General features: G+C 49.1%; 2 protein-coding genes across 2 annotated transcripts; both read right to left on the bottom strand.

Moving 5' to 3' along the window:
- Window positions 1-1,931: 1,931 nt before the first annotated feature.
- Window positions 1,932-25,959, bottom strand: LOC102457527 (uncharacterized). Its single transcript, XM_075913863.1, is given in 5 exon segments — window positions 1,932-8,900; window positions 8,902-11,771; window positions 12,093-12,206; window positions 12,809-12,935; window positions 25,859-25,959. Coding segments are annotated over 5 exon segments (3,324 nt in total). The 5' UTR covers window positions 25,883-25,959; the 3' UTR covers window positions 1,932-8,711.
- Window positions 22,048-27,048, bottom strand: LOC102457952 (uncharacterized). The gene is given in 5 exon segments (XM_075913898.1): window positions 22,048-22,602; window positions 22,605-24,326; window positions 24,651-24,764; window positions 25,333-25,459; window positions 25,859-27,048. Coding segments are annotated over 5 exon segments (2,334 nt in total). The 5' UTR covers window positions 26,165-27,048; the 3' UTR covers window positions 22,048-22,537.
- Between the last annotated feature and the right edge of the window lie 171 nt (window positions 27,049-27,219).

Here is a 27,219-nt window from a genome sequence, read left to right as displayed (position 1 = left end):
CATCAGTCACGTACTAGACATGGCACGGGGCCAGTAGGTGGCTTGTGGAGGGATGTGGCATGTGGCCAGTAGGTGGCTGGTGGAGGGGCATGGCAAATCGCCAATAGGTGGCTGCTGGAGGGGCATGGCACGTGGCCAATAGGAGGCTGGTGGAGGGTAGGGCACATGGCCAGTAAGTGGCTGATTGAGGGGCATGGGATGTGGTCAGTAGGTATCTGGAGGAAGCATGGGGCATGTGACCAGTAAGTGGTTGGTGGAGGTGAGTGGCACATGGCCAGTAGATGGCTGGAGGAGGGGCGTGGCACGTGGCCAGTAGGTGGCAGGTGGAGGGGCGTGGCATGTGGCTGGTGAAGGGGCGTGGCACGTGGCTGGTGAAGGGGTGTGGCACGTGGCCAGAAGGTGGCAGGTGGATCCCAGGAGTGGTATGTGAATTTCCCCAGTTACTGAGTCAAGGCTCAAGCCAGTTCTGTGGGGCATCAATGGAAAGGAAGTCCTAGCTATTGAACCCAGCCCTGGCTGCTGCTGGCTCCACCTGGCCGAAAGGTGACCCTGAGACACTGCAAAATATGTTTGAACATCGGAATCCAAGCAGGGGTGACAAAAGTTTTGCCCGACAAGGGATGTCTGATCATTCCCAGTGAGCTCGACCCTCCCCCCAATCTTGTGATTACGGTGAGGTGCTCGCTTCGCTTTGGACACTTCCCTGCCCATTGCATGGTGCTCAGAACACATGCCATTTATTAAACAGCAACTCATAACTACGTAAAAAAAGAAAAAAGGCGAAAACATCCCACCGCTCCGTGGCACGGGGACATCAAATCTGCATCTCTAGAATGGAAGAACAATTCACAGTCTGCTCCTCGCACACCCCAGGCCTCATGCCCTGGTCCTGCAGCGATGCAGTGGGTACGGCCTTTGCTCTGCGGATGCCTGTCCACACACCCTCCTGCACTAAGCACCAGGACCTTTGTAACCAGCATTGAACTCCTCCCCCACTGCCCCATAGGGGTGATGATCTGCCTCCAGTCCAGCCTGCAAGCCCATTTGCTCAGGGTCCCCTTTGCTCTCCCCAGCTGCTCAATGCATCACTCTCTAGCTTGCTCTCTCCTTAGCATCTCCTGCCCACTCCAGCTCACACTGAGGCCTGGACATTGGGCTCCTGTCCTCTTTCTCCGTTGTGAGTCTCAAACAGGGCCGGATGGCCTCTTCTCGAGGTTCAGGGCTATTAGATTTTGTGGGGCTGCAGGGTGGGCCCCAAAAGGAAGGGTTCCAGTTCCAGGAAAGGGGTTATGGATTCAGGCAAGAGGGTAGGTGTAGGAGGGGGTTTCTGGGTGGGGCTTCCTTATCTTGGCAGGTGAGTGCAGCCATCCCTCCCACTCCCTGGAGCCAGGAAGCTCTGTTACCCGCACAAATTTCTCTCTCTCTTCCACACTGTTGGGCAGTGGTCTCCAACCTTTTTACACTCAAGATCACTTTTTAAATGACAGACCAAGCCAAGATCTACCGCCCCGCCCCTTCCTTGAAGCCCCTCCCTCTCTATTCTCCTCCTCTCCATCACTTGCTATCCCCAATCCTTATACTGCTACTTAAAAAAAAAAATTCCCACCATTCCTCGCAGCTACTCACCTGTGCTGTTGCTCGGTGAGTAGCTGCTCCTCAAATGAGGAAATCTAATGTAAATGTACTGCGCAGGCGCGCAGTTCAGAGAGGGCTCAAGAGCTACTCTTAGAGCCTCTGAGATCTACCGGTAGATCGCGATCTACTGGTTGGTGACCACGGCTGTAGGGACACACACCTTTACCCAGTTCTTAGGGCTCAAAGTGCAGCCCTGTGAATTTACACACCCACCCTTACCCAATTCCTAGGGCTCGGGGTGTAACAACCCGCAGGTTGGCAGGATCTTTAGCCACTTGAAAGAGCCTCACACAGTAAAGTCCTTATCCTCTATTTATTGACAATTCTCAAACAAGCAGAATGCACGTGCTAAGCTCACAGTGTCATGCTCACCAACCCTGATACAGGCAGGCAGACTTCCCCTGTTGGCCAGGCAATATCAGTCTCTCTGGTCTTAGGTTGTCTCTCAGAGGGAAGTTCTTCTTTTCCAGGTCTTCACCCTCCTCCAGGTCCTCTTCCAGCCTTTTCTTCCTTCTATTACTCCTGATGATCTTCCTCTTTTCCTTCTTGAACCCCAGTTTATATAATGAAACCCGAGTCTTGCTTAGCTCTACCTGAACCAATTATTTTAGTATAATTTTACTAACCAATCATAACAAAATTACCTAACCAATCATATCCCACCATCATAATTGATTTACACCTAGCAAAATTAATTATACTGCAGACAGAAAGAGTTACACACCAGACAGAGATCACACAGTCAAACAATAGGAACGTGTAGTGACAATGCTCATAGAATGAGGATTCCACAACATCCTCTATTGATAAGCACTTTCTTGCCAGATAGTTTTACCCAGCTTGAGATCTGTTTCTTTATCTGATGACAGTGGGGGAGCTATCAGAGCAAAGTCCCTCCTCACAGCCTGGTGTGACACTTTGTAATACAATTTAGATGGAACTGTGAGTATGTGACTCCAGGCCTTACAGTAATGGCTGCTACTCTTCAGTCTGGCTACAGAAGGCGGCTTTGGTTCAGGACTAGCACGGGCCTTCTAACACAGCTACAGAAAAGCCATATTGTTACAGCTCCACCCCTGCAGCTCCCATTGGCCAGGAATTGCAGCCAATGGGAGCTGCAGCACACGGTTCCTTCAGCAGGGCCGCACAGGCTATGCAGTTACCTGTCCCCCTACCTCCAACAGGCGCTGCTCCAGGTAAGTGTTCCACACCCAACCCCCTGCCCTGAACCCCTCCCTCCCCCTAGGTCCTGTTGAGACCAAACCCCAATCTCCTACCACAAGCCCCCATCCCACATGCCAAACCCCTTCGTCCCATATCTGGAGCATCTTCCTGTGCCCCAACCCCATCATCCAAAGGCCCACCCCAGACCAAGGAGACTGGTCAGAAATTGAGGGGGAGGGAGCATGGGCTGAAATAGCAGGTATCAAGGAGAGACAATACAAATCTGGGGGGCAAAATCAAATCAGTATCTTAGAGGTCTGTCTCTACTAATGTGAGATGTATGGGAAAGAAGCAGGAAGAATTCAAAATACTAGTAAATAAACACAATGACCAGCGTTCCCTGTAATTTTTTCCATCCTTGTGCGGACTGAATTTTGGTATGTACACCAATATTGAGATAATGTGTGGCTATGCGCCACCAGTACAAACAAAATGCCTCAAGACATATTTTTTAATAGTGCCTAGACATGGAAGAGGAATATTAAAACAAGGCGTAATTAACAAGGTACTCTGTTTAAGATATTGAATATGAAATCAAATAAAATAAACAGTCTTTGGAGTAAATTTTATCAGCTTTTCTAAGACCTCAAGCTATAAAACATGCCAAAGTGTTATATACTCAAATCAGCTATAGGAAGAAAGAAATGGTCTTTAAGTAAAAGCATAAAAATATGCACCCAAGGTCCAATTTAATAAACTGCACCTCCTACCATAAATAGACTATTACATCTTAAGGGAAAGCTTCCCTCAAAAAATGAAGCATTTGCCAAAACACTAGCATGCTGTGAAGATTTGCACTTCACAAATCTCTCTGTTGCATGCATATCATCTGCACACAGAGCTCAATTTTAAGATGCTAAACAAATCCACGAGTCAACTAGAAATAGTCACGCTCTCATCATGAACGTTAATACAGGAGACCCCCAATGTATGACCTCCCCCCCCATTTAGGAACGCTCTACTCCAGCCCACCCTCTGAAGCCCACCTACACAGCAAGCCACAGGGTCAGCCAGTCGCCTGTAGTCCCAGCCAGCTCTGGGCGCAGCTTGTGCCACGCCACTGGCTTTGGACCCGGTGTACTGAGGACTACAACTCCCAGGAGGCAAAGCGGGCCAGGAACAGAACCCCCATTTATATCATTGCGCCTATGGGAAATAAGGGTTTGACTTATGACAACTTGACTTAATTGGTTCCTGGAGAACTGTCATAGGTTGGAAGTGCGAGGGTCGTCTGTACAATATTTTCTGATGCTGGAAGGAGATTAAAAGGCATTCGCACAGGCTTGTGCAATTTCTAAGGGACATCAACTCAATGTAATACTTCACACATAGAAAACAGTAAAAAAAATAAAAAATAAAGCAACACAGAGCAAGCAGAACTGCAGAACAAATGACAGCACTGAAAAGACAAAGGGAAGTATAACAAAGTGATTGGGTTGTGTGTATTTTAAATGAGTGTTTAGGATTCACTCGCTGAGCAAATGTAACACAGCTCTGTAAAAAAAGGCAAAGTGTTCCTGGTTTCACACGGTCACCTAGTCTACACTTATCCCCACCATTGAACTAATCTACGTCACTTCAGCTACTCAAATACCATAGCTGAAGTCAGCGTCTTTACTATGGTGTCTTGCAGGCTGTAAGGAATACCAGCATTGATGGCACTCTGAGATTGATCTATCACGTCTAAGCAGACACACTAAATAGATAGCTGCAGCATGGATCTGCGGTTTAGTGGAGATAAGCCTTGTGTTTCATCAACTTAAAAATCAGAGTAGATTCTGTCTTATGTATTAAAAATGTATACATTTGGTCTAAGGTTAAGATGGAAATAGGAGACAGGACTTGTTGAAAGTCTCTGGGGCTTCATCTTCACTGAGAGTTCTTCCGGCAGAAAATATGCTAACGAGGGACTCATTAGCATAAGTCACGATCTCATTAGCATATTTTCTGCTAAACAGCAGCGAATATGCTAATGAGATTGTGACTTATGCTAATGAGTCTCTCGTTAGCATATTTTCTGCCAGAAGAACTCGCAGTGAAAACGAAAGCTGGGTAAGGATAAAAGGGGTATAAAATTCAAGGGGGGTGCAGGGGCGGCCTGTGAGCCTAGGCAGTTGCCTAGGGTGCCGCCGGCCTGGGCACCCAATGATGACATCATGGCCATTGACGGCCATGCAGGCAGAGGAGCCAATCTCACCTTCCGCCTGCGGTGCCAGCTGCCGCAGCCGGCCTCACGCCACTCTTGGGGGGATGTCATGGTAGGTGTCTACTACAGGCCACCTAACCAAGAAGAGGAGGCAGATGTGGCTTTTTTTGAATAACTAACAAAAATCATCCAAAAGTACAGGACTTATGAATGATGGGGGACTTCATCCAGACATCTGTTGGGAAACTAACACAGCAGGGCACAGATTCTCCAACACGTTCTTGGAATGTGTTGGAGACAATTCTTTATTCCAGAAGGTGGAGTACGCTACTGAGGGGAGGCTGCTCTAGATTCGATTTAACAAACAGAGAGGAGCCGGTAGAGAATTTGAAAGTGGAAGGCAGCATGGGTGAAAGTGATCATGAAAGGAACAGAGTTAATGATTCTAAAGAATGGTAAGAGGGAGAACAGCGAAATAAAGATAATAGATTTCAAGAAGGCAGACTTTAGCAAACTCAGGGAGCTGGTAGGTAAAGACTCCAGGGGACGCAAGGCTAAGAGGAAAAACAACTGAAGACGGTCAGTAGTTTTTCAAACAGACATTATTAAGGGAACAAGAGGAAACTATTCCCCTGTATAGGAAACATAAAAAGTATGGAAAGAAGCCACCCTGCCTTATCCAGGAGAACTTGAGTAATCTAAAAATAAAAAAGGAGTCCTACAAAAAGTAGCAAGGTGGTCAAATTACAAAGGATGACTACAAATAACAAAACTATCTCGGGGCAAAACCAAAAACGAGCTCAAACTAGCTACAGACATGAAGAGTAATAAGAAAACATTCTAAAAATACATCAGAAGCAAGAGGAGGACCAAGGACAAGTTAAGACCATTACTCAATGGAGAGGAAAAACCCAAATCAGAACATGTGGAAATTCAAGAGTCTTAATGACTTCTTCATGTCGGATTTCACCAAGAAGGTGGGTGGTGATGGGATGCCTATAGTAGTGAATGCTGAAGAAAATGTAGAAACCATTTTATGTTTAGCTAGAAGCCATCTTGTATAACAGAAACCATTTCAGCTTTTTTGCCTTTGCACGTAGACTAGAATGAACTTTCTATCACCCCATGTGCCAGGCCAAGACAGATGTGCTATTGGAATGTGTTTCTTGGGCTGGTTTAGACAGGAGAGGTACTCCCTTGTACCTGTCCACCATCTTGTTGACAAGGCTTTATTTTTCCTAGCTTAATTGATGACTTCTGTAATTGGATGCCCTGACGTCAGGCTGTTTGGTCAAGGATATAAAGACACTAGGATTGGTTGTATTAGCCAGCCTCACTGGGCCCGGCTCTACTGGGACCACATTTGGCTCACTTTGCTTTTATTGGCCAATAAAACTGTCTGTTTAGCTGCGTAAACTGAGTGAGGCTTTTGCTTCAACAAAAAGGATGTAGGTTCAGAAGTAAAAATAGAAAAGAACAAGTTAAAAATTATTTAGACAAGTTAAATATTTTCAAGTCCCCAGGGCTTCATGAAATGTATCCTAGAATACCCAGGGAGCTAACTGAGGAGCTATCTGAGCCATTAGCTATTATCTTTGAAAAAGTCATGGAAGTCAGGAGAGATTCCAGAAAGCTGGAAAAAGGCAAATATAGTGCCTGTCTATAAAAAGAGAAATAAGGAAAACCCAGGAAACTACAGACCAGTCACAGCTTAACGTCTATACTAAGAAAGATAATGTAGAAAATAATTAAGGCATTCATCTATAAACATCTGGAAGATGTGATAGGTGACAGCCAACATGGATTTGTAAAGAACGAATGTCAAACCTATCTGATGGCTTTTTCTGATAGGATAACACGCCTCAAGCATAAGGGAGAATCTGTAGGTGTGGTATACCTAGAATTTAGTAAACCATTTGATAAAGTGTTGTATGATCCTCTCATTAACAAACTAGGGAAATACAACCTAGATGGGGCTACTATAAGGTGGGAGCATAACTGGCTGGATAACTATGCCCAGAGAGTAGTTATCAATGACTTACAGTCATGCTGGAAGGGCATAACAAGTAGGGTTCTGCAGGGCTCAGTTTTGGGGCCTGCTCTGTTGACTATTTTCATCAATGATTTAGACCAGTGTTTCTCAACCTTTTTTTGCTCATCACCTCCTTCTGAGCCTCGTTTACCTCTGTGGCCCCCCTCATAGCCGCTGTGAGTTGGAAAAAAAGGTACATAATTTACTTAATGTTCCGTTTTTTCCATGTGGCCCCCTAGAGGTAGGGCGTGGCCCTGGAGAGCCCTATGGTCCACGACTGAGAACCACTGATTTAGACGATGGTATGGACAGTATATTTATAAAGTTCGCGGATGATACCAAGCTGAGCGGGATGGCGAGTACTTTGGATTATCATTTAGAATGGTCTGGTCAATCTGCAGAAATGGTCTGAGGTAACGAGGATGAAGTTTAATAAGGACAAATGCAAAGTGCTCCACTTAGGGAGGAACGATCAATTTCGCATATGCCAAATGGGAAGTGACTGGCTAGGAAGCAATATTGTGGAAAAGGATCTGGGATCATAGTGGACCACAAGCAGAATATGAATCAACAGTGAGAGACTGGTTTCAGAAAAAAACCCAACATCATTCTGGGTTGTACTAGCAGGAGTGCTTCAAGAAAGAACTGGCATAGATTAGGCTTCAGCTGGAGTACTGTGTGCAGATTTGGGTGCTATGTTTCAGGAGCGATGTGGACAAACTGGAGAAAATCCAGAGAAGTGTAACAAAATTGATTAAAGGTCTAAAAATCACCTATGAAGAAAGGCTGAAATAATTGGGTTTTTATAGTCTGGAAAAGAGAAGACTGAGACAGGCATAATAGCAGTTTTCAAGTACATAAAAGGTTGTTATAAGGAGGAGGGGGGAAAATAAATGTTCTTCTTAACCTCTGAGGACAGGATAAGAAGCCATGGGCTTAAATTGCAGCAAGGGAGGTTTAGGTTGGACATTAGCAAAAAGTACCTATCAGGGTGATTAAGCACAGGCATAAATTGCCTAGGGAGGTTGTGGAATCTCCGTCATTGGAGTTTTTGTAGGGCAGGTTAGAAAAACATCTGTCAGGGATGGTCTACAACAGGCTACTCAACACGCAGCCCGCTTGTTTGTATCCCGTAGTGCTGTTTCCTTTGAACACGGTCTCCACTGGGAACATGCTTCAGAATGGCGAGGCATCTCCCAGGTGAGGTGAACATTGAAAGATGCAAGCAGACAGGCCAGCTGGAACAAACAGGTACAGGGTGTTGGTGTTTCTAGCCCTCCCCGCCTCTCCCAGGAGGAGGTGCTGGGAGTAGCAGAGCATTTTATGAAAGAAGCTATTTGCATATATATTTGCATGTATATGCAATTACTTTTAAGTTGTGGCCCTCAGTATGTGCTGTGAATATCACTGTGGCCCTTGGGGCTTCCAAAGCTGCGTAGCCCTGCTATACAAGATAGTGCTTGGATGATGTCTCAAGGTCCGTTCCAGTCCTCTCATTCTATGACAGGAAAACACAGACAACTAGAGATACCATCTTCTTCAAATTCTTTAACAATACAAGTTTATATTTCTCAGCTCAAGATTATCTGACCTAGCAATGCCCCAACTGCCATTTACAACTTTATCCAACATGTCTCTAACTGTAGAATCTGAGCTAATTTGCCTGCAAGTTGCTTACCACTTTCTTGTCTCTGAGTCACAGAAGTTTAGATGTGTGACTACTCCCATGTTTAAGGAGGTGTGATCTCTGTATGAAACTTTTCCCACAGTGCAGTCACATTTGGGATCTCTCTCTTGTATGGATTCTCTGATGCAAAGTAAGGGCTGACTTCCATATAAAACTTTTTTCACAGTCCAAGCATTTATGAGGTCTCTCTCCTGTGTGGATTCTCCCATGTTTATAGAGGTGAGATTTGCATGTGAAACTTTTCCCACAGGCCAAGCACTTATGGGGTCTCTCTCCAGTATGGATTCTCTGATGTCTAACAACATCTGACTGCCGTATGAAACTTTTCCCACAGTCTAAGCATTTATGGGGCCTCTCGCTTGTGTGGATTCTTTGATGCTTAATAAGGTTTGATTTCTCTGTGAAAGTTTTCCCACTGCCCAAGTGCTCATGGGGTCTCTCTCCTGTGTGGATTCTCAGATGTTTAACGAGGTCTGACTTCCATATAAAAGTATTTCCACAGTCTAAGCACTTATGGGGTCTCTCTCCTGTGTGGATTGCCTGATGTTTAATGAAGTTTGACCTGCGTGTGAAATTTTTCCCACAGTATACGCATTTATGGGGTTTCTCTCCTGTGTGGATTGTCTGATGTCTAAGAAGGTCTGATCTCCGTATGAAACTTTTCCCACAATCCGTGCAACTATAGGATCTCTCTCCTGTGTGGATTCGCCAATGTTTAATGAGGTTTGATTTCTCTGTGAATGTTTTGCCACAGAACACACACTTATGGGGTTTCTCTCCTATGTGGAGTCTCAGATGTTTAATGAGGTCCGACTTCCAAACAAACCTTCTTCCACAGTCCAAGCAATTATGGGGCATAACTCCTGTGTGAACTGCCTGATGTTTAATGAGGTTTGACAGGCGTGTGAATTTTTTTCCACAGTGTAAGCACTTATGGGGTTTATCTCCTGTGTGGATAGTCTGATGAGTAACAAGATCTGACCTCTGTCTGAAACTTTTCCCGCAGTCCAAGCATCTGTGAGATCTCTCTCCTGTGTGGATGGCCTGATGCTTAAGCAGATCCAACCTCTGAATGAAACTTTTCCCACAGTCTAAGCACTTATAGGGTCTCTGTCCTGTGTGGCTCCTCTGATGTAAAACAAGGGCTGATCTATTTTTAAAACTTTTTCCACAGACCAAGCACTTATGGGGACTCCCTCTTGTGTGGATTGCCCAATGTTTTATGAAATTTGACTTGCATGTGAATTTTTTTCCACACTGTAAGCATTTATGGGGTATCTCTCTACTGTGGATTGTCTGATGTCGAACAAGGGCTGATCTCCATTTAAAACATTTCCCACAGTCTAAACACTTGTGAGATCTCTCTCCTGTGTGGACTCTCCGATGTCTAATGAGGTCTGACTGCCAAAAAAACCTTTTTCCACAGTCCAAGCATTTGTGGGGTGCATCTCCTGTGTGAGTTGCCTGATGTTTAATAAGGTATGATCTACGTGTGAAATTTTTTCCACAGTCTAAGCACTGATGGGGTCTCTCCCCTGTGTGGATTCTCTCATGTGAAACAAGGGCTGACTTCCACTTGAAACTTTTCCCGCAGACCAAACAAGTGTGGGGTCTCTCTCCTGTGTGGAGTCTCAAGTGTTTAATGAGGTCTGACTTCCAAAAAAAACTTTTTCCACAGTCCAAGCACATATGGGGTGTGTCTCCTGTGTGAGTTGCCTGATGTTTAATAAGGTATGGTCTGCATGTGAAATCTTTTCCACAGTGTAAGCACTTATGGGGTCTTTCTCCTGTGTGGATCGTTTGATGTCTAACAAGGTCTGACCTTTGTATGAAACTTTTCCCACAGTCTAAACATCTATGGGGTCTCTCTCCTGTGTGGATTCGCTGATGCTTAATGAGGTTCGATTTCTCTGTGAATGTTTTCCCACAGTCCAAGCACTTATGGGGTCTCTCTCCTGTGTGGCTTCTCAGATGTTTAACAAGCTCTGACTTCCAAAAAAACCTTTTTCCACAGTCCAAGCACGTGTGGGGTGTATCGCCTGTGTGAATTGCCTGATGTTTAATGAGGACTGATCTGCGTGTGAAATTTTTTCCACAGTGGGAGCACGTATGGGGTCTTTCTCCTGTGTGGACTGTTTGATGATTAACAAGATCTGCTCTCCGTTTGAAACTTTTCCCACAGCCCAAGCAACTATGGGGCCTTTCTTCTGTATGGATTCTCTGATGTTTAACAAGGTCCGACCTCCGTGCGAAACTTTTCCCACAGTGAAAGCACTTACAGAGTCTCTCTCCTGTGTGGATGGCCTGATGTTTAAAAAGATCTGACCTCTGCATAAATTTTTTCCCACAATCTAAGCATTTATGGGGTCTCGGCGCTGTGTGGATCCTCTGATGTAAAATATGAGCCGATCTGGTTTTGAAACTTTTTCCGCACTCCAAGCAATTATAGGGTCTCTCAACTGTGTGGACTGCCTGGTGTAGAACAAGGCGTGACTGCCATAGGAAACTTTTTCCACAGTCTAAGCACTTATGGGGTCTTTCTCCTTTGTGGTTTTTCTGATGTGCCATTAGGGCTGACTTCCAATTCAAACATTTCCCGCATTCAAGGCATTGATAGGGTTTCTTTCTCGAGTAGCTTCTCGCAGGGTTAGTCGATTCTGAACAAATATTGATGCTTCCCCCAGCGGCCAAGCATTGAAGGGGTTTCTCTCCAGCATGGATTCTCTGGTGTTTCACAAGGCGGGATCTCAGAATGAAGCCTTTCCCACAGTGGAGGCAGTAGTAGTGTTTCTCTTTTTTTGGATTTATGTTCTGGGCTGTGGGAACCTCATCTTCTTCCGCACGTGGAACAGATTCATCCTCTTTCTTTCGTGGGTGTTTTCCCAGCAGCCTCTCCGACCTGTGCCAATCTCCCCAGGCTTCTCCCTGTTCCATGCACTGGGAAAAATGCCATTCAGTTCTTCCCACAAAGGTGTCCTGTGATTCCACTTGCCCAGGATCTTCCTTAGGAATATTTTCCCCCAGTTCCGCACGCATTCTCTCATCACCTGCCAGGAGAAAGAGAGAGAGAATTCCAAGAGCTGTCACAGTGTGCAAGAGAAAGAGGGAAAACTCAACACACTGAAGTTGCACAGACTAAGCGACTCGATTCTGCCTCCACTTCCCATGCAAACACTCACAGGGAAGGAAAGCGGGGAAGAAAACTCATGCTGCTAAGGGGATGAGTGGAAAACGGAGAGCAATATCTGCTGACTGCAGTCTTGCCCCGCAGGAGAGGAGGCAGAACCCAAGACACTTACCCACACCACATTTTTGGGATTCTCAACTTTTTCCTTCATCTAACACCTGGTTTCTGTGTGAGTCCTCACCTGTGCGGGTGCCTCTCAGGATCTCTCTTTCCTCCCCGGCCTGGAGGTCGGGCACCCAGGGCTCTTCCCCTCGTTCCAGCCGGGCGATCAGCTCAGGTTTGGGAACAGGAAACCCTGCACAGGGGGTGAAATCAGAACAGATCAGGGTGCAGGGAGGGTGGGGAGAGCGTCTGTCCCAAGGGACATTCCGTGAGTGGAACCTGTCCCCGGGCTCTGCTGGGGAATGTGCAACCCAAGAGGACGGGAACATGGTCACTGAGCCCCCTGGGGAGAGGCAGACGTGTAGGGAGGTGAGAGGAACTGTTACATCCTCACTAGGAGTTCCCAGGATCCATGCACTCTCGTGGCTTTGTTGATGCATGTACAGCTTAAGAGTTAAAACCCTGCTCCCTGTGCAGACTTCCCCACGACTGGAGCTAGTCCCAAGGAGAGTGATGAATAGAGATTCTGGTTGCAAATGAGAAACAACACAGACAGGAGAATATGTGTCTCCTCCCCCTTGAAAGCTGCAGGGATGGGGATGAGCTAGCACATCCATTAGGCTTTGACACCCTGGTCTCACTGCACAGGGTGCGGAGATGCAAGTCGCTCTCCCCCGGCAGCTGTGCCCATGGAACCCATTCCTGTCCAGGCCACCTGAGCAGGGAAGAACCTGACCCGTGTCGGACGCGCAGACCCCACGGCTCCTAATCCCCGAGGGGCCAGGACGCCCTTACCCAGCGAGGTCACCGCCTCGTAGTTCTCCTGCATGACGTCCCTGTAGAGGGCTCTCTGAGCGGGGCCCAGCAGCGCCCCCTGCCCCTGGGTGAAATACACAGCCACCTCCTCGAAGGTCACCCGCATCTGCAACAACAAGAGTCCCTCACCCACTGCCTGCGGCCCCAGCCACCATCCCACACATCAGACAGAAAAGGAAGAAACAAACAAACATCTCAGAAGCTCCAGGAGGACGAGAGTAGCTGGGCAGGGACGCCTCATTCCCACACAATTGCCAGCCACTGGCTGCTACGGGAAGCAGAGCTCTGAGCCGGGGACAAGAATCCCGACATCTTCCCTTTGTATTTCACAGTAGCCTCTGCCCAGTGGGATCAGGCTCTGGCACAGGGAGCCTGAAAAATATTTCCAGTCCCACCCAGGGGGTTTATGTCCTTTTTGGGAAATAGGGGAACGCCTCTCTCCTGTCCCTTCCCCACTCTCCACTAATAGGCCTGCTCAGATAATCATTAGGTTTATCACACACTCTCCTCCCAGCCTCTACCTTCCCCCGCCCAGCAGCTCCCTGAAACCCCCTACCTGAGCGGGCTCCATCCCGGCCATTGCCTGGCCCTGGCTCCTGGCAGACGGGTGCTCAGGAGTGAACTCTCGACGTGTCTCCTTGGCCTGTCGGACAAGAGGGGGGAGCGGGGAGGTGTCAGAAGGGGCTTGAGTCCCTGTAGCACCCCGAGTCCCCCCAGGTCCCCTGCAGACACTTTGGATTCAGCCAGGATGGGGAAAAAAACCGCAGTTAGCTTTGTACCACCTAAGCATCTCCCAGCAGAACAGAACGCACGAGGGGGAACTTTTACATGCTCCCAGTAACAGCCTCTCAGAGCTGAATGCTAGAAAAAGAGCAGAATCAAAAGAGCCACTTTGGAGTGTTTCCAGTGTAGATCCACCTCCTTTGGTTTTCTCCCTTCCTCAAAGCAGGGCGGTGCTTTCGCAGAGGCAGCAAGTGGCTTTTCCTCTCTCAGCTCCTCCCAGGGTTCCCGCAGAGTCAGGCTGCCCAGGGGCTGCAGGGACGGAGCCGGGGAGGGCTGGGAGCTGACCCTTTCCAGTCTCTGCCTTGCTCCTTTTCATCCTCCTCCCTTTCCCTGGGAGAACCAATGACTGCCCCTTTGCAATGGGCCTTTGATCTCATTAGGCTAATTTAGTCCCCATCATTCTATATGAATAGTTGGGATTATTTTTTCCAATGTGCATCCCTTTGCATTTATCAACATTAAAGTTCATTTGCCAAAGTTCATTTGTCAAATGTTGCCCCATCACGTACTTGTGTGAGATGCTTTTGAAGCTCTTCCCAGTCTGCTTTGGTCTTAACTATCTTGAGCAGTTTAGTATCATCTGCAAATTTTGCCCCCTCACTGTTTACTCCTTTCTCCAAATCATTTATAAATAAGTTGACCAGGATTGGTCACAGTGCGGACCCCTGGAGGAAACTAGTTACCTCTCTCCACTCTGAAAACTGACAATTTATTCCTACCCTTTGTTTTCTGTCTTTTAACCAGTTATCAGTCCGTGAGAGGACCTTCCCTCTTATCCCAGGACAACTAACTTTACTTAGGAGCGTTTGGTGAGGGACCCTGTCAAAGGCTTTTTGGAAATCTAAATACATTATAACCACAGGATCCCCCTTTCCACATGCTTGCTAACCCCCTCAAAGAGCTCTAGTAGATTAGTAAGGCATGATTTCCCTTTACAGAATCAATGTTGACTTTCCCCCAACAAATTATATTCAGCTATCACACACAGACTCACAGACTTTAAGGTCAGAAGGGACCATTATGATCATCTAGTTTGACCCCCTGCACAGTGCAGGCCACAGAATCTCACCCACCCCTCTTAGAATAATCCTCTCACCTATATCTCAGATATTGAAGCCTTCAAATACTTAGAAGGCCCCAAGATGCAGAGAGTCCTCCAGCTGTGATCTGTGCCCCATGCTACAGAGGAAGGCGAAAAACCTCCAAGGCCTCTGCCAATCTACCCTGGAGGAAAATTCCTTCCCGACCCCAAATATGGAGATCAGCTAAACCCTGAGCATGTGGGCAAGACTCACCAGCCAGACACCCAGAAAGTTCTCTATAGTAACTCTATAGTAACTATGTATCTGGCAATTTTATTCTTTACTACGGTTTCAACTAATTTGCCTGGTACTGACATTAGACTTACTGGTCTGTCATTGCCAGGATCACCTCTAGAGCCATTTTTCAAGATTCGTGTCACATGAGCTATCTTCCCATCAGTAGGTACGGAAGCTGATTTAAAGGACAGGCTACAAACCACAGTTAGTAGCTCCACAATTTCACATTTGAGTTCCTTCAGAACTCCTGGGTGAATGCCAGCTGGTCCCGATGACTCGTTACTGTTTCGTTTAGCAATTTGTTCCAAAATCTCCTCTACAGACGCCTCAATCTGGGGGCAATTCCTCAGATTTATCACCTAAAAGGAATGGCGCAGGGATGGGACTCTCCCTCACATCCTCAGCCTTGAAGACCAAAGCAAAGAAAGTTTTTAGTTTCTCCGCTACGAGCTTATCACGTTTGAGTGCTCCTTTGGCATCTCAATTGTCCAGCAGTCCCACCAGTTGTTTCGCAGGCTTCCTCATCTAAGGAAGAGAAGTGAGGTGCAAATCCTATTCCACTCCACCCCGACCTGGTGCTGCTGCTTCACACAAACAAACTGACCCGCAAACAGCTTGCTTCTATGTTGCTGGATGCTGGTCCTCAAGCCCCAGCCAGCTTGCTTTGGGAAAGGGGCAGCTACCAGTGGAAGCCATGATTCCCAGGCGCTTGGAAAGTGGCAGGAAAAGACATCCCGACAGGGGAGGCAAAGGGAGCAGTTACCCTTGGATCTGGCAATTCAAAAGGACCCAGGGCTCCTGACCATTTCTATTCCCCAGGGCCCCTTTGAGTGGCTGCCGAAGTGTTGGGTCGCCCGCTCCGCTCGGCTTTGAGGGCTGAGGGGAGGTGCCTGCCACGGTCTGGGCAGTGCTGAGGGCCGAAAACCATCCACAAAATGCATCACAACACGCACAAAATGCTGGGAACTTACGGTAGGCAATGAGTGGTATAAACAATGTGGTAGAAAAATCAACACGGATACATGCAATACAGAAACGTAAGGTGGGCACTTCAGTGTGTGCAGGGCGGAGTTTTACGTACAGAAATAAATTGTTATCAGCTTTCAGTTGCAAGCGGCAGTGGGGAATTGCATGTTCCCAGAAGTGCCCAATGGCACTGCACAATTCTGTAACTTGCAAGTGTTGTAGTTATGGATCCTGGATCCCCTAAGACGACAGTCCCTTTTGGTGGGTCAAAGGAAAACGAAGGCTTTTTGAGACAAGCCCATGAACTCAGTCAGCACGGAACTCAAATTACAACCAGGGCTGGAAAAAAAACTGCACTGCGATTCATTCTCAATTCATCATGCAATTGTGCGGTTAGACAATAACAGAACGCCATTCCTTTACATACGTCTTGAAATAAAAATCAACAGATTTGAAAAGGCAGAAAAATCTCTCCAAAAATACGTAACACATTTCAGTTGGCGTTCGATTATTGAACCTTGCAATTAGTCCCGACTCATATTTCAAAAAACAATTGTTTCTGTTACTCCGTGAGCATTTGCAGCAATGGATCCATACCCCTGGGCTGTGTCTAGACTGGCTAGTTTTTCCGGAAAATCAGCTGCTTTTCCGGAAAAACTGGCCAGCTGTCTACACTGGCCGCTTGAATTTCCGCAAAAGCACTGACTTCCTACGGTAAGAAATCAGTGCTTTTTGCGGAAATACTATGCTGCTCCCGGTCGGGCAAAAGTCCCTTTTGTGCAAAAGTTTTGCGCAAAAGGGCCAGAGTAGACAGCTAAGATTTGTTTTGCGCAAAAAAGCCCCGATCGTGAAAATGGCAATCGGGGCTTTTTTGCACAAAAATGCGTCTAGATTGGCCACAGACGCTTTTCCGGAAAAGCGCTTTTGCGGAAAAGCGTCCGTGCCAATCTAGACGCTCTTTTCCGAAAATGCTTTTAACGGAAAACTTTTCCGTTACAAGCATTTCGGGAAAATCCTGCCAGTCTAGACGTAGCCCTGGTGAGGCCATGACACTAGAAACAGGAAAGCTACCCTAGGCCCCCTGCCAGATGTGGTTGGAAGCTAGTAGCAACTATTCATATTTTCCATGATTATTTGCCATTGGCATATTAATTCCATGACACGAGGATCCTCCCTCAAACCTCAATGAAGTTGAAGCAGAGAGTCACAAGAATCACATTTTGACAGGTAACTCCTGGGAAAGGTGTGAAATTCCACACAGGGGATGAGGACGGGAAGCAAAGGGACCAGGGCCAGGGGTTCAGACACGTGGGTGAAGCGCGCAGGAGATGGGGGGGGGGGGGGGTTATGCAGACACATGAGCGGAGATCCGGATTGTTTCAAACACTAACGGGGGGGGGGGGGCAATTCTATGGCTCAGGAACATCTGACACAGGCGGGGCGCGCGGCCCTGCCATGCACCGGGCCTGGAGGGAAATGGGAGCTAAGAGCCTGGGAAAGGGAAAACCCCTCTACAACCCTATTTTTACAACCACTGCAGCTGCCCCGCCCAGCCCGGGGCCAACCCCTCCCCCTGCAGCCCGGGGGCACCGGGGCGCCGCTCCCGGGGGGTCTCTCTTACCTGCCCCCCAAGCGCTGCCCGCCCTGGGGCAGGGGCTGGGCCGGGCCGGGCTGGGGGCGCTGCCCGGGGAGAGGCTCCTGGGGAGGGAGCAGCGGGACTGGCCCGGCCGGAGATTCCCCCTCCCGGCTGCAGCCCGGGCTCCGGGGCCCCGCAGCAGCCCCCGCCGGGGCTCGGGGATCCGGCCCGGAGCCTGGCCCCAGAGTCCCCGCGAGCAGCGGCGGCGAGTCGCTTCCTGCGGCCGGGCCGGAGCCAGCGATCGCTCCCCCCGCGCCTGCTGCTGCTGGGTCCTAGCGAGACACCCGCCATCCGCGCTGCGCTGCGCCCCTGGGCCTGGCTCTGCCCCGCTCACAGACCCCTCGGGAGCAGCCAGCTCGGGGGCGTCAGTTTCAAACTATTTGCGGCCAGCACCTCCCGCCGGGGGCCGCTCTGACATTTCTTCCTTAAATTTTTAATTCCCTTTAGGACAAACCAACATGTCCCCGGGCAAGTGGGAGAATCATCCTGCTTTTGTGGGGAACTTTCCTGGCTCATGCACTAGCCCGGTGGAACTGGCTTGCAGAGGGATCTGACTCCTCCCTCTCCCTCCCCTCACCCAGGGCCTGCCTCTCCTCCAGCTCTCTCCTATGTGGCAAAGTCCTTGTCACCCCCACAGGGCTGAGTCCTGAGGGGATCCCCTAAATCAAAACAGGGGCTAGAGTATCTCCACTCTGGGGAACTTTTTCTCTGCCCCCTGCATAATCTCCAGTTCGGAACAAGTGCCATTAATTAAACAAAAGCGACGAGGAGTCCTGTGGCATCTTGTAGACTAAGGCTACGTCTACACTGGCAGCTTCTTGTGCAAGAACTCTTCCAGAAGAGAGCGTCTACATTGGCAGGTGCTTTTACAGAAGAGTGATAGAAATGTAGCCGTGTTAGTCTGGGGTAGCTGAAGCAAAATGCAGGACAATGTAGCACTTTAAAGACTAACAAGATGGTTTATTAGGTGATGAGCTTTCCTGGGCCAGACCCACTTCCTCAGATCAAATAGTGGAAGAAAATAGTCACAACCATATATACCAAAGGATACAATTAAAAAAATGAACACATATGAAAAGGACAAATCACATTTCACAACAGGAGGGGGATGCGGGGGTGGGGATCCTTGAAAGGGAATCCTCTGAACTGTCATTCATGTTAAAATTCGACACTTTCCAAAAAGGACTCAACAAACACTCAAACTATCTTACCCATTACCAAGATAGCTTCCCCAATTATCACCTCTAATACCATTAGCTCACAGACATCCCACTCTCCCCACCTCTAATATCATCAATTCACAGACACTTACCTTCCTTCCTCCCCCCCCCCGCCCCCCCATTTTAACCATAGGGCTTTCTTGCACAAGAAATTCATGTTGCCTGTCTACACTGGCCTCTTGTGCAAGAACAGTTGCGCAAAAGGGCTTATTCCTGAGCGGGAGCGTCAGAGTCCTGGCGCAAGAAGCCCGGATTTCAGACATTAGAACGTCAGTTTACTTGCACACGAACACGCGGCCAGTGTAGACAGGCAGCAAGTTTTTGCACAAGAGCGGCCGCTTTTGCGCACGATCGTGCCAGTGTAGACACGGCCTAACAGATTTATTGGCGCATTCGCTTTTGTGGGCAAAGCCCCACTTTGTCAGAGGCATGTCGTGGACATTCCAGAGGCAGGTCTAAATATACAGGCATAAGAAAAGCGTAGCAATCACAAGTAAGGCTGGAGATAACGAGGTCAATTCAGCCAGGGAGGATGAGGCCCACTTCTGATGTGGAGGTGCTCCAATAAATCTGTTAGTCTATAAGATCCTCGTCGCTTCTGCAGATTCAGACTAACATGGCTACCTCCTCTAATACTTGACATTAATTAAACAGCAGCTGCTAAAATATCAGAAACCAATAAAGTTCTAGGAAAACCTATCACCTCACTGAGGGGGAGGGGTCACAGCTAATGCATGGGTGGGGAGTATCCTAGGCAGGGGGAGGCCTTGCTTTCCCAAATTGCTTCATTTGCCCCACCCATGCTCCCCTAGAGTCTCCCAGCCTGGGATACCCAACCATTGGGCAGGCAAGTCCTCTGCTGGGTTAGTGGCTCAGCTGCAGGCAGGGCCTTGCTGGTCAGGGGTGCCGCAGCCTCTCTGCATCCTGGCTGCTGGTTGGCTCTCCAGACCTTCAGAGCCAGGGCAGGCTGCAGCCACATCCCCGGCTGACTCTGAGACACCAAGGCTACGTCTAGACTGGCATGATTTTCCGCAAATGCTTTTAACGGAAAAGTTTTTCCATTAAACGCATTTGTGGAAAAGAGAGTCTAGATTGGCATGGACGCTTTTCCGCAAAAGCTCTTCTCGTGGAAAAGCGTCCGTGCCAATCTAGACGCGGTTTTGCACAAGAAAGCCCCGATTGCCATTTTCGCGATCAGGGCTTTTTTGCGCAAAACAATACCGTGTTGTCTACACTGGCCCTCTTGCTCAAAAGCATTTGCGCCAGAGGGCTTTTGCCCGAACGGGAGCAGCATAGCATTTCCGCAAGAACACTGACAATCTTACATGAGATCGTCAGTGTTCTTGCAGAAATTCAAGCGGACAGTGTAGACAGCTGGCAAGTTTTTCCGCAAAAGCAGCTGCTTTTGCGGAAAAACTTGCCAGTCTAGACGCAGCCCAAGAAGGTCAGGAGAGAGCAGTGCTTAGGGACCAGCTAAAACACTGAGCCCAGAGCAGTCAGACAGCCTAGGAGGTGCAGATTTATTTTTATTTTGGATTTCTTAGGAAAAGGATTCTTACAATTTTCTGTTTAATTTTTTTTTAGTAAATTTTTTTTTAAATAGGAAGATTGAGTGAATTATTTTCTTCCTCCCTATAAATTCCTATAATTTGCTATGTTTTTACAAATAAGGGCTCGAGTCCATTTGGTGTCCAGTAACATTTCCTTCTACTTTTCAAAACTTCAGCATTGATGCAGCTTCTCCAAACAGTGGAGTCTCCATCCCTAGAGGTGTTTAAGTCTCAGCTTGACAAAGCCCTGGCTGGGTTGATTTAGTTGGGATGGGTCCTGCCTAGAGCAGGGGGCTGGACTTGATGACCTTCTGGGGTCTCTTCCAGTTCTATGATTCTATGATAAGGGGATGGTTTGATGAGATAACATGATCTTGGTAACTAATTGACCATTCATTATCAGTGGGAAATAGGTCAATGCAGGGATGATAGGAGTTACTATAGAGAACATTCTGGGTATCTGGCTGGTGAGTCTTGCCCACATGCTCAGGGTTTAGCTGATCGCCATATTTGGGGTCAGGAAGGAATTTTCCTCCAGGGTAGATTGGCTGAGGCCCTGGAGGTTTTTCGCCTTCCTCTGTAGCATGGGGCGCAGATCACAGCTGGAGGATTCTCTGCATCTTGGGGCTTTCAAAGTATTTGAAGGCTTCAATATCTGAGCTATAGGTAAGAGGATTATTCTAAGAGGAGTGGGTGAGATTCTGTGGCCTGCACTGTGCAGGGGGTCAGACTGGATGATCATAATGGTCCCTTCTGACCTTAAAGTCTGTGAGTCTATGAAGCTGTTGGAGGTAGCTCTGCCCTTTGGAAAAGACATAAACTAAGGCCAGAGAGGCAGCGCCTTTTGGTTTGAAATCCCCAGCTTACACAAGGTTGCAGGCACAAAGCCCAACACTGAGAAGAACATCACTCTTACAGGTTTACACTATGGCTGCGTCTAGACTGCCATGATTTTCCGCATATGCTTTTAACGGAAAAGATTTTCCGTTAAAAGCATTTGTGGAAAAGAGCATCTAGATTGGCACAGACGCTTTTGCGCAAAAGCACTTTTTGTGGAAAAGCGTCCGTGCCAATCTAGGACGCGGTTTTGCGCAAGAAAGCCCCGATCGCCATTTCCACCATCGGGGCTTTTTTGCGCAAAACAGTTTTTACTTGTCTACACTGGCCCTCTTGCGCAAAAGCATTTGCGCAAGAGGGCTTTTTCCCGAGTGGGAGCATCATAGTATTGCGCAAGAACACTGACAATCTTACATTAGATCGTCAGTGTTCTTGCGCAAATTCAAGCGGCCAGTGTAGACAGCTGACAAGTTTGCCAGTCTAGATGCAGCCTACAGGTTTTTATTGGAAAAAGGAATACAAATGGTGCTCTGCAATTTGCGTAGCTTTTTCCCATTGCTTTTCCGGAAGAGGCTTTTCCGCCATTTGGTCCAGGAAAAATCCCACAGTGTAGACATAGCCTTAGGCACTATCTCACTACTAGAGTTGAGAAGAAATATCCCCAAGTATTCAGTCTTCATAAAGAATTTTGAGATATCCCTCAAGTAGCCAAAGTAATCATGACATGAAGGACACAAACACCTGGAGGAGCAGCCTGAGGGTATATAACAAAAATAATCTACATCTTACAGTTATACTGCTGTGAGACAGAGATTACACTACCGTATGTGTGAGGTAAATAGAAAAGTACTATTTCTTTTGCTTATGTTTCCAGTGCAATAAAATATTATGACGTGAGCACTGTGCATTTTCGATTCTTTGCAATAACAGCAATCCATGTATTTGAAAATAAAGGAAAACACCCCAAAACATTTAATACATTTCAATTGCTGTTCTATTATGGAACAATGCGATTCACTGAGTTCAATTTCTATAATGGTGATTAATTTTTCAAGTGGATCATGTGACTTAAATGTCATTAATCAACAGCACTACTATCTTCCTCCAATTTTTTAGCAATACAAATTTACATTTCAAAGTTCTAATCTAGCAAACATTCAGTGGCTTCCAATACACACTGCTCTAACATGTTTCTAAAGGATAATCGGGGTTAATTAGCTTGGAAGTTTCATAACGCGCTTTGACCATGTGTCACAGAAGTTAAGATCCTTGTTTGAATTCTTCCATGTTTGATAACATGATCTCTGTGTGTCACGTTGGCAACAGAAACACTGACGGGGTCCCGCTGCAGTGAAAATTGACTGGAGCTGAAGAAGGCCTGACCTCTCCATGAAATATTACTCAAAGTCCAGGCACACATGGGGAATCTCTACTGTGTGCTCTCCTTGATGTTTAAGAAACTCGAGCTCCATATGAAACTCTTTCCACTGTCAAAACACTTATGGGGTCTCTCTCCTGTGTGGACGGCCTGATGTTTAACAAGTTTAGACCTCCATATGAAACTTTTCCCACAATCTACGCACTGATGGGGCCTCTCTCCTGTGTGGATTTTCTCATGGGAAAAAAGGCCTGACCTCCATTTGAAACTTTTCCCACAAACTAAGCACGTATGGGGTCTCTCTCCAGTGTGGACAGCCTTATGGCTAACAAGATCAGACCTCCGTATAAAACTTTTTCCACAGTCAGAGCACTGATGAGGTCTCTCCCCTGTGTGTATGACCTGATGTGAAAAAAGGGCTGATCTCCATTTGAAACTTTTCCCACACTCTAAGCACTTATGAGGTCTCTCTCCTGTGTGGACGGCCTGATGTTTAATGAGATCAGAGCTTCTTATAAAGCTTTTTCCACAGTCTAAACATTTATGGATTCTATCCCCTGTGTGGACTACCTGATGTGAAGCAAGGTGTGGCCTGCCTATGAACCTTTTCCCACAGACTGAGCACTTATGGGGTCTCTCCCCTGTGTGGACTGCCTGATGGTTAACAAGGTCTGACTTCCGTATGAAACTTTTTCTGCATTTTAAGCACTTATGGGGTTTCTCCCCAGTGTGAACTGCCTGATGTAAGACAAGGGCTGACCTCCGTATGAACCTTTTCCCACAGACTGAACACTTATGGGGTCTGTCTCCTGTGTGGATTGCCTGGTGTTTAACAAGCTCAGACCTGTATATAAAATTTTTTCCACAGTCTGAGCACTGATGGGGTCTCTCTCCTTTGTGGATTCTCTGATGTGAAAAAAGGTCTGACTTCCCTTTGAAACTTTTACCACAGTCTAAGCACTTGTGGGGTCTCTCGCCTGTGTGGATTTTCTGATGCGAAAGAAGGGCTGACCTCCATAAGAACTTTTTTCCACACGCTAAACACTGATGGGGTCTATCTCCTGTGTGAATTGCCTGATGTGAAACAAAGGCTGACCTCCATTTGAAAGTTTTCCCACAGTGAAGGCATTTATGGGGTCTCTCTCCTGTGTGGACGGCCTGATGGTTAACAAGGTCAGACTTCCGTATAAAACTTTTTCCACAGTCTAAGCATTTATGGGGTCTCTCTCCTGTGTGGATGGCCTGATGTGAAACCAAGTGTGACCTCTGTATGAAACATTTCCCACAGTCTAAGCACTTGTGGGGTCTCTCGCGTGAGTGGCTTCTCTCATGTGCTGACTTCCAATCCAAACAGTTCTTGCCCTCCAGGCATTGATACGGTTTCTGTACCATGTAACTTCTTCCATTGTTACTAAGATCTGAACGGTCACCGAAGCTTTCCCCACAGTCCAAGCACTGAAATGGTTTCTCTCCAGTACTCATTGTCTGATTAATAACCAACTGTGGTCTCAGAATGAATCTTTTCCCATAACCGAGACATTCATGATGCTTCTCTTCTTTGGGGTTTGTCTGCTGGGCTGCGGGATGCTTGTGTCCTTCCCCACATTTAATAGACTCAGCCATAGGCTCACTTTGGCGGTTTCCCAGCAGCCTCTCCGACCTGAGCCAATTCCCCCAGGCTTCTCCCTGTTCCAAGCACTGGGAAACATTCTCTTCAGCTCTTCCCACAAAGACTCCCTCAGGTTCATATACCCCATGATCTTCCTGTTGATTCTCCTCCTGTTTCTCATTCGCACTCTCATCACCTGCTGGGAGAAACACAATCTGGGCAGGAGTTACTGAGCTGGGGAGAAAGAGGAACAGCATCCAAGGAGAACCCACCGCACTGGAGTTGCATAGATTGAATGATTGGATTGTCCCTCCACTTCCCACACACCCACTCACAGGAAAGGAAACATGGGAAGGAAACTCCAGCAAGTAACAGGCCTGGTGGAAAACTTTGAGCAATATCAGCTGACTATACCCTGCCCTGCGTGAGAGAAGGAAGAACCAAGGGCAATTACTGATCCCTCATGTTTGGAATCCTGAACTTTTTCATTCATTTGTCAGATGGTCACTGTGTCAGTCCTCACCTGTGCGGGAGCCTCTCAGGATCTCTCTTTCCTCCCCGGCCTGGAGGTCGGGCACCCAGGGCTCTTCCCCTCGTTCCAGCCGGGCGATCAGCTCAGGTTTGGGACTTGGAAACCCTGCGCAGAGGGTGAAATCAGAGCAGATCAGGGCGCAGGGAGGGTGGGGAGAGCGTCTGCCCCAAGGGACATTCCGTGAGTGGAACCTGTCCCCGGGCTCTGCTGGGGAATGTGCCATCCATGGTCAATGAGCCCCCTTGAGAGAGGCAGACATGTAGGGAATGAAGGAGAATTTTTACCTGCTTTCTCAGGGTTCCCAGGATCGGGGCAGTCTGGGGCCCTTGCTGACACTCACAGCTCTGCAGTTACACCCCTGCCTATTTCTAAACCTGCAAACCCAAGAACCCTCCCCACAGCTTGGGAGTGTGAATGGCTGTCAATAGAGACACGGAAATGAAAGACTTCTGTTCCTTTGAAAGCTGGAGGCAGGGAGAAGGGCTTAGAATGTCCTTTAATGTTTGACACCCGACCCATCGGAGAGAGTGCCAAGACACACACGTCTCTCACAGGGCAGCTGTGCCCATGGAACCCATTCCCCTCCAACCTAACCCACCGCGGAAGAACCTGACCCGTGTCGGACACGCAGACCCCACGGCTCCTAATCCCCGAGGGGCCAGGACGCCCTTACCCAGCGAGGTCACCGCCTCGTAGTTCTCCTGCATGACGTCCCTGTAGAGGGCTCTCTGAGCGGGGCCCAGCAGCGCCCCCTGCCCCGGGGTGAAATACACAGCCACCTCCTCGAAGGTCACCCGCATCTGCAACAACAAGAGTCCCTCACCCACTGCCTGCGGCCCCAGCCACAATCCCAGTCGTTACGGGGAAAAATAACTCTGAGAGGGCGGGAGAAGTAGAATCCCATCCCCAGCCTGTTTCCAGCAGGCAAGAGGCTTCAGGGGATGTGCAGAGAGATCCCCCTCCCCCTCCCCCTCAGCAGACAGAGGGCAGGGCCTTCTCCCTGGCCACACACCTGCTAGCCAGAGGCTGAGGCGGAAGCCGAGCTCTGAGCCACAGGCAGGGACAGGAATCCCGGCAGCTTCCCTTTGTGTTTCCCAGCAACCTCTGGCTGGGGGCTCAGGTCACAGCATTGGGAGTCTGGGCCATTTTCCCACCCTGTCTCCTCCCTTCCCCGCCCAGCAGCTCCCTGAACCCCCTACCTGAGCGGGCTCCATCCCGGCCATTGACCGGCCCCGGCCCCTGGCAGACGGGCGCTCTGGAGCGAACTCTCGACGTGTCTCCTCGGCGGGTCGGGCGAGAGGGGCGATGGGGGAGGTGTCAGAAGGAGCCTGAGTCTCTGTCGCCCCCCGAGTTCTCCAGGCCCTGCCCCTGCAGACACGCGCTGGGTCTCTCTGGCTTGGCCGTGCTGGGAAGAAACACAGTGAGCAACACCGAGCCCTTGTGAACCCCCCGCAGCAGCATCTCTGAGCCCCGCGCTGGGGAAAGAGCCGAATTGAAGGAGCCATTTTGGGCTCTGGCCCCCCAGTGTTGTGTCACCCGCGCTAGTGCCCTCTCCCCCAGCCCAGTAGGGTAGTGCTTGGTGGCTTTTCCTCTCTCACCTCCTCCCGGGGTTCCCGCAGGCTGCCCAGGGGCTGCAGGGATGGAGCCGGGCATGGGAGCTGGGAGCCTCCGTCCTCCTGCTGCCCCTTCCAGTCCCTCTCCTGCCCCTTTTCATCATCCTCTCTTTCCAGGGTAGCCATGGTGAGTGTCCCATGGACATGGGCCTTGGCTCTCCTTGGGCACATCAGACCCTGGCGCGGCTTCGAACCAGGCCGGGTCCCTGCCCGGGGCAGCAGCTCTGAGACTCACAGACACACTGGGAAACCCTCCCCACCTGGGACCAATTCGTCCGCCAGTCCCTAAAACGGCCCTTTGGGCAGAGCCGCTTTTCCAGTTTTCCCCCCAGGTCTCTCCATCACCAGTAGGCTCTGATGCTGGCAGAGCCGGGGGCTGGTTCCCAGCCACTGCACAAAGTGCCCCCCCCCCCAGGGGCCGCTCTCAGAGGCGTGTGATGAAGCGGAACGTTCTTCGTGTTTCTCTGACACGGCCCGTGCCTCAGTTTCCCCAGGGGGTTACTCACGGGCCGAGGGGTCTGGGATCTGGCGGTGAGATGATTGTGGGCCCCCGCCCCCTCCGAGGGCAGATGAGACAGCAGAGCGGCTGCCTACGCACCCAGACTCCCCGAAGCGCTGCACCCCAGCTAGCGATGCCTGGAGCCCTCCCCAGGGCTGTTCTTGTGCCCATGGGGGGAGGAGGGGGAGGCTGCGGGCGGGGCGGGGCAGTAGATCGCTCTGAGCAGCAGCCTCCGTCCCAGCCGCACGGACTGGGGGGGGGTCTCTCTTACCTGCCCCCCAAGCGCTGCCCGCCCTGGGGCAGGGGCTGGGCCGGGCCGGGCTGGGGGCGCTGCCCGGGGAGAGGCTCCTGGGGAGGGAGCAGCGGGACTGGCCCGGCCGGAGATTCCCCCTCCCGGCTGCAGCCCGGGCTCCGGGGCCCCGCAGCAGCCCCCGCCGGGGCTCGGGGA

Source organism: Pelodiscus sinensis, chromosome 32, assembly GCF_049634645.1.
Source record: "Pelodiscus sinensis isolate JC-2024 chromosome 32, ASM4963464v1, whole genome shotgun sequence".
NCBI classification, from domain to species: domain Eukaryota; kingdom Metazoa; phylum Chordata; order Testudines; family Trionychidae; genus Pelodiscus; species Pelodiscus sinensis.
This window is presented reverse-complemented; position numbering and strand designations above follow the sequence as displayed.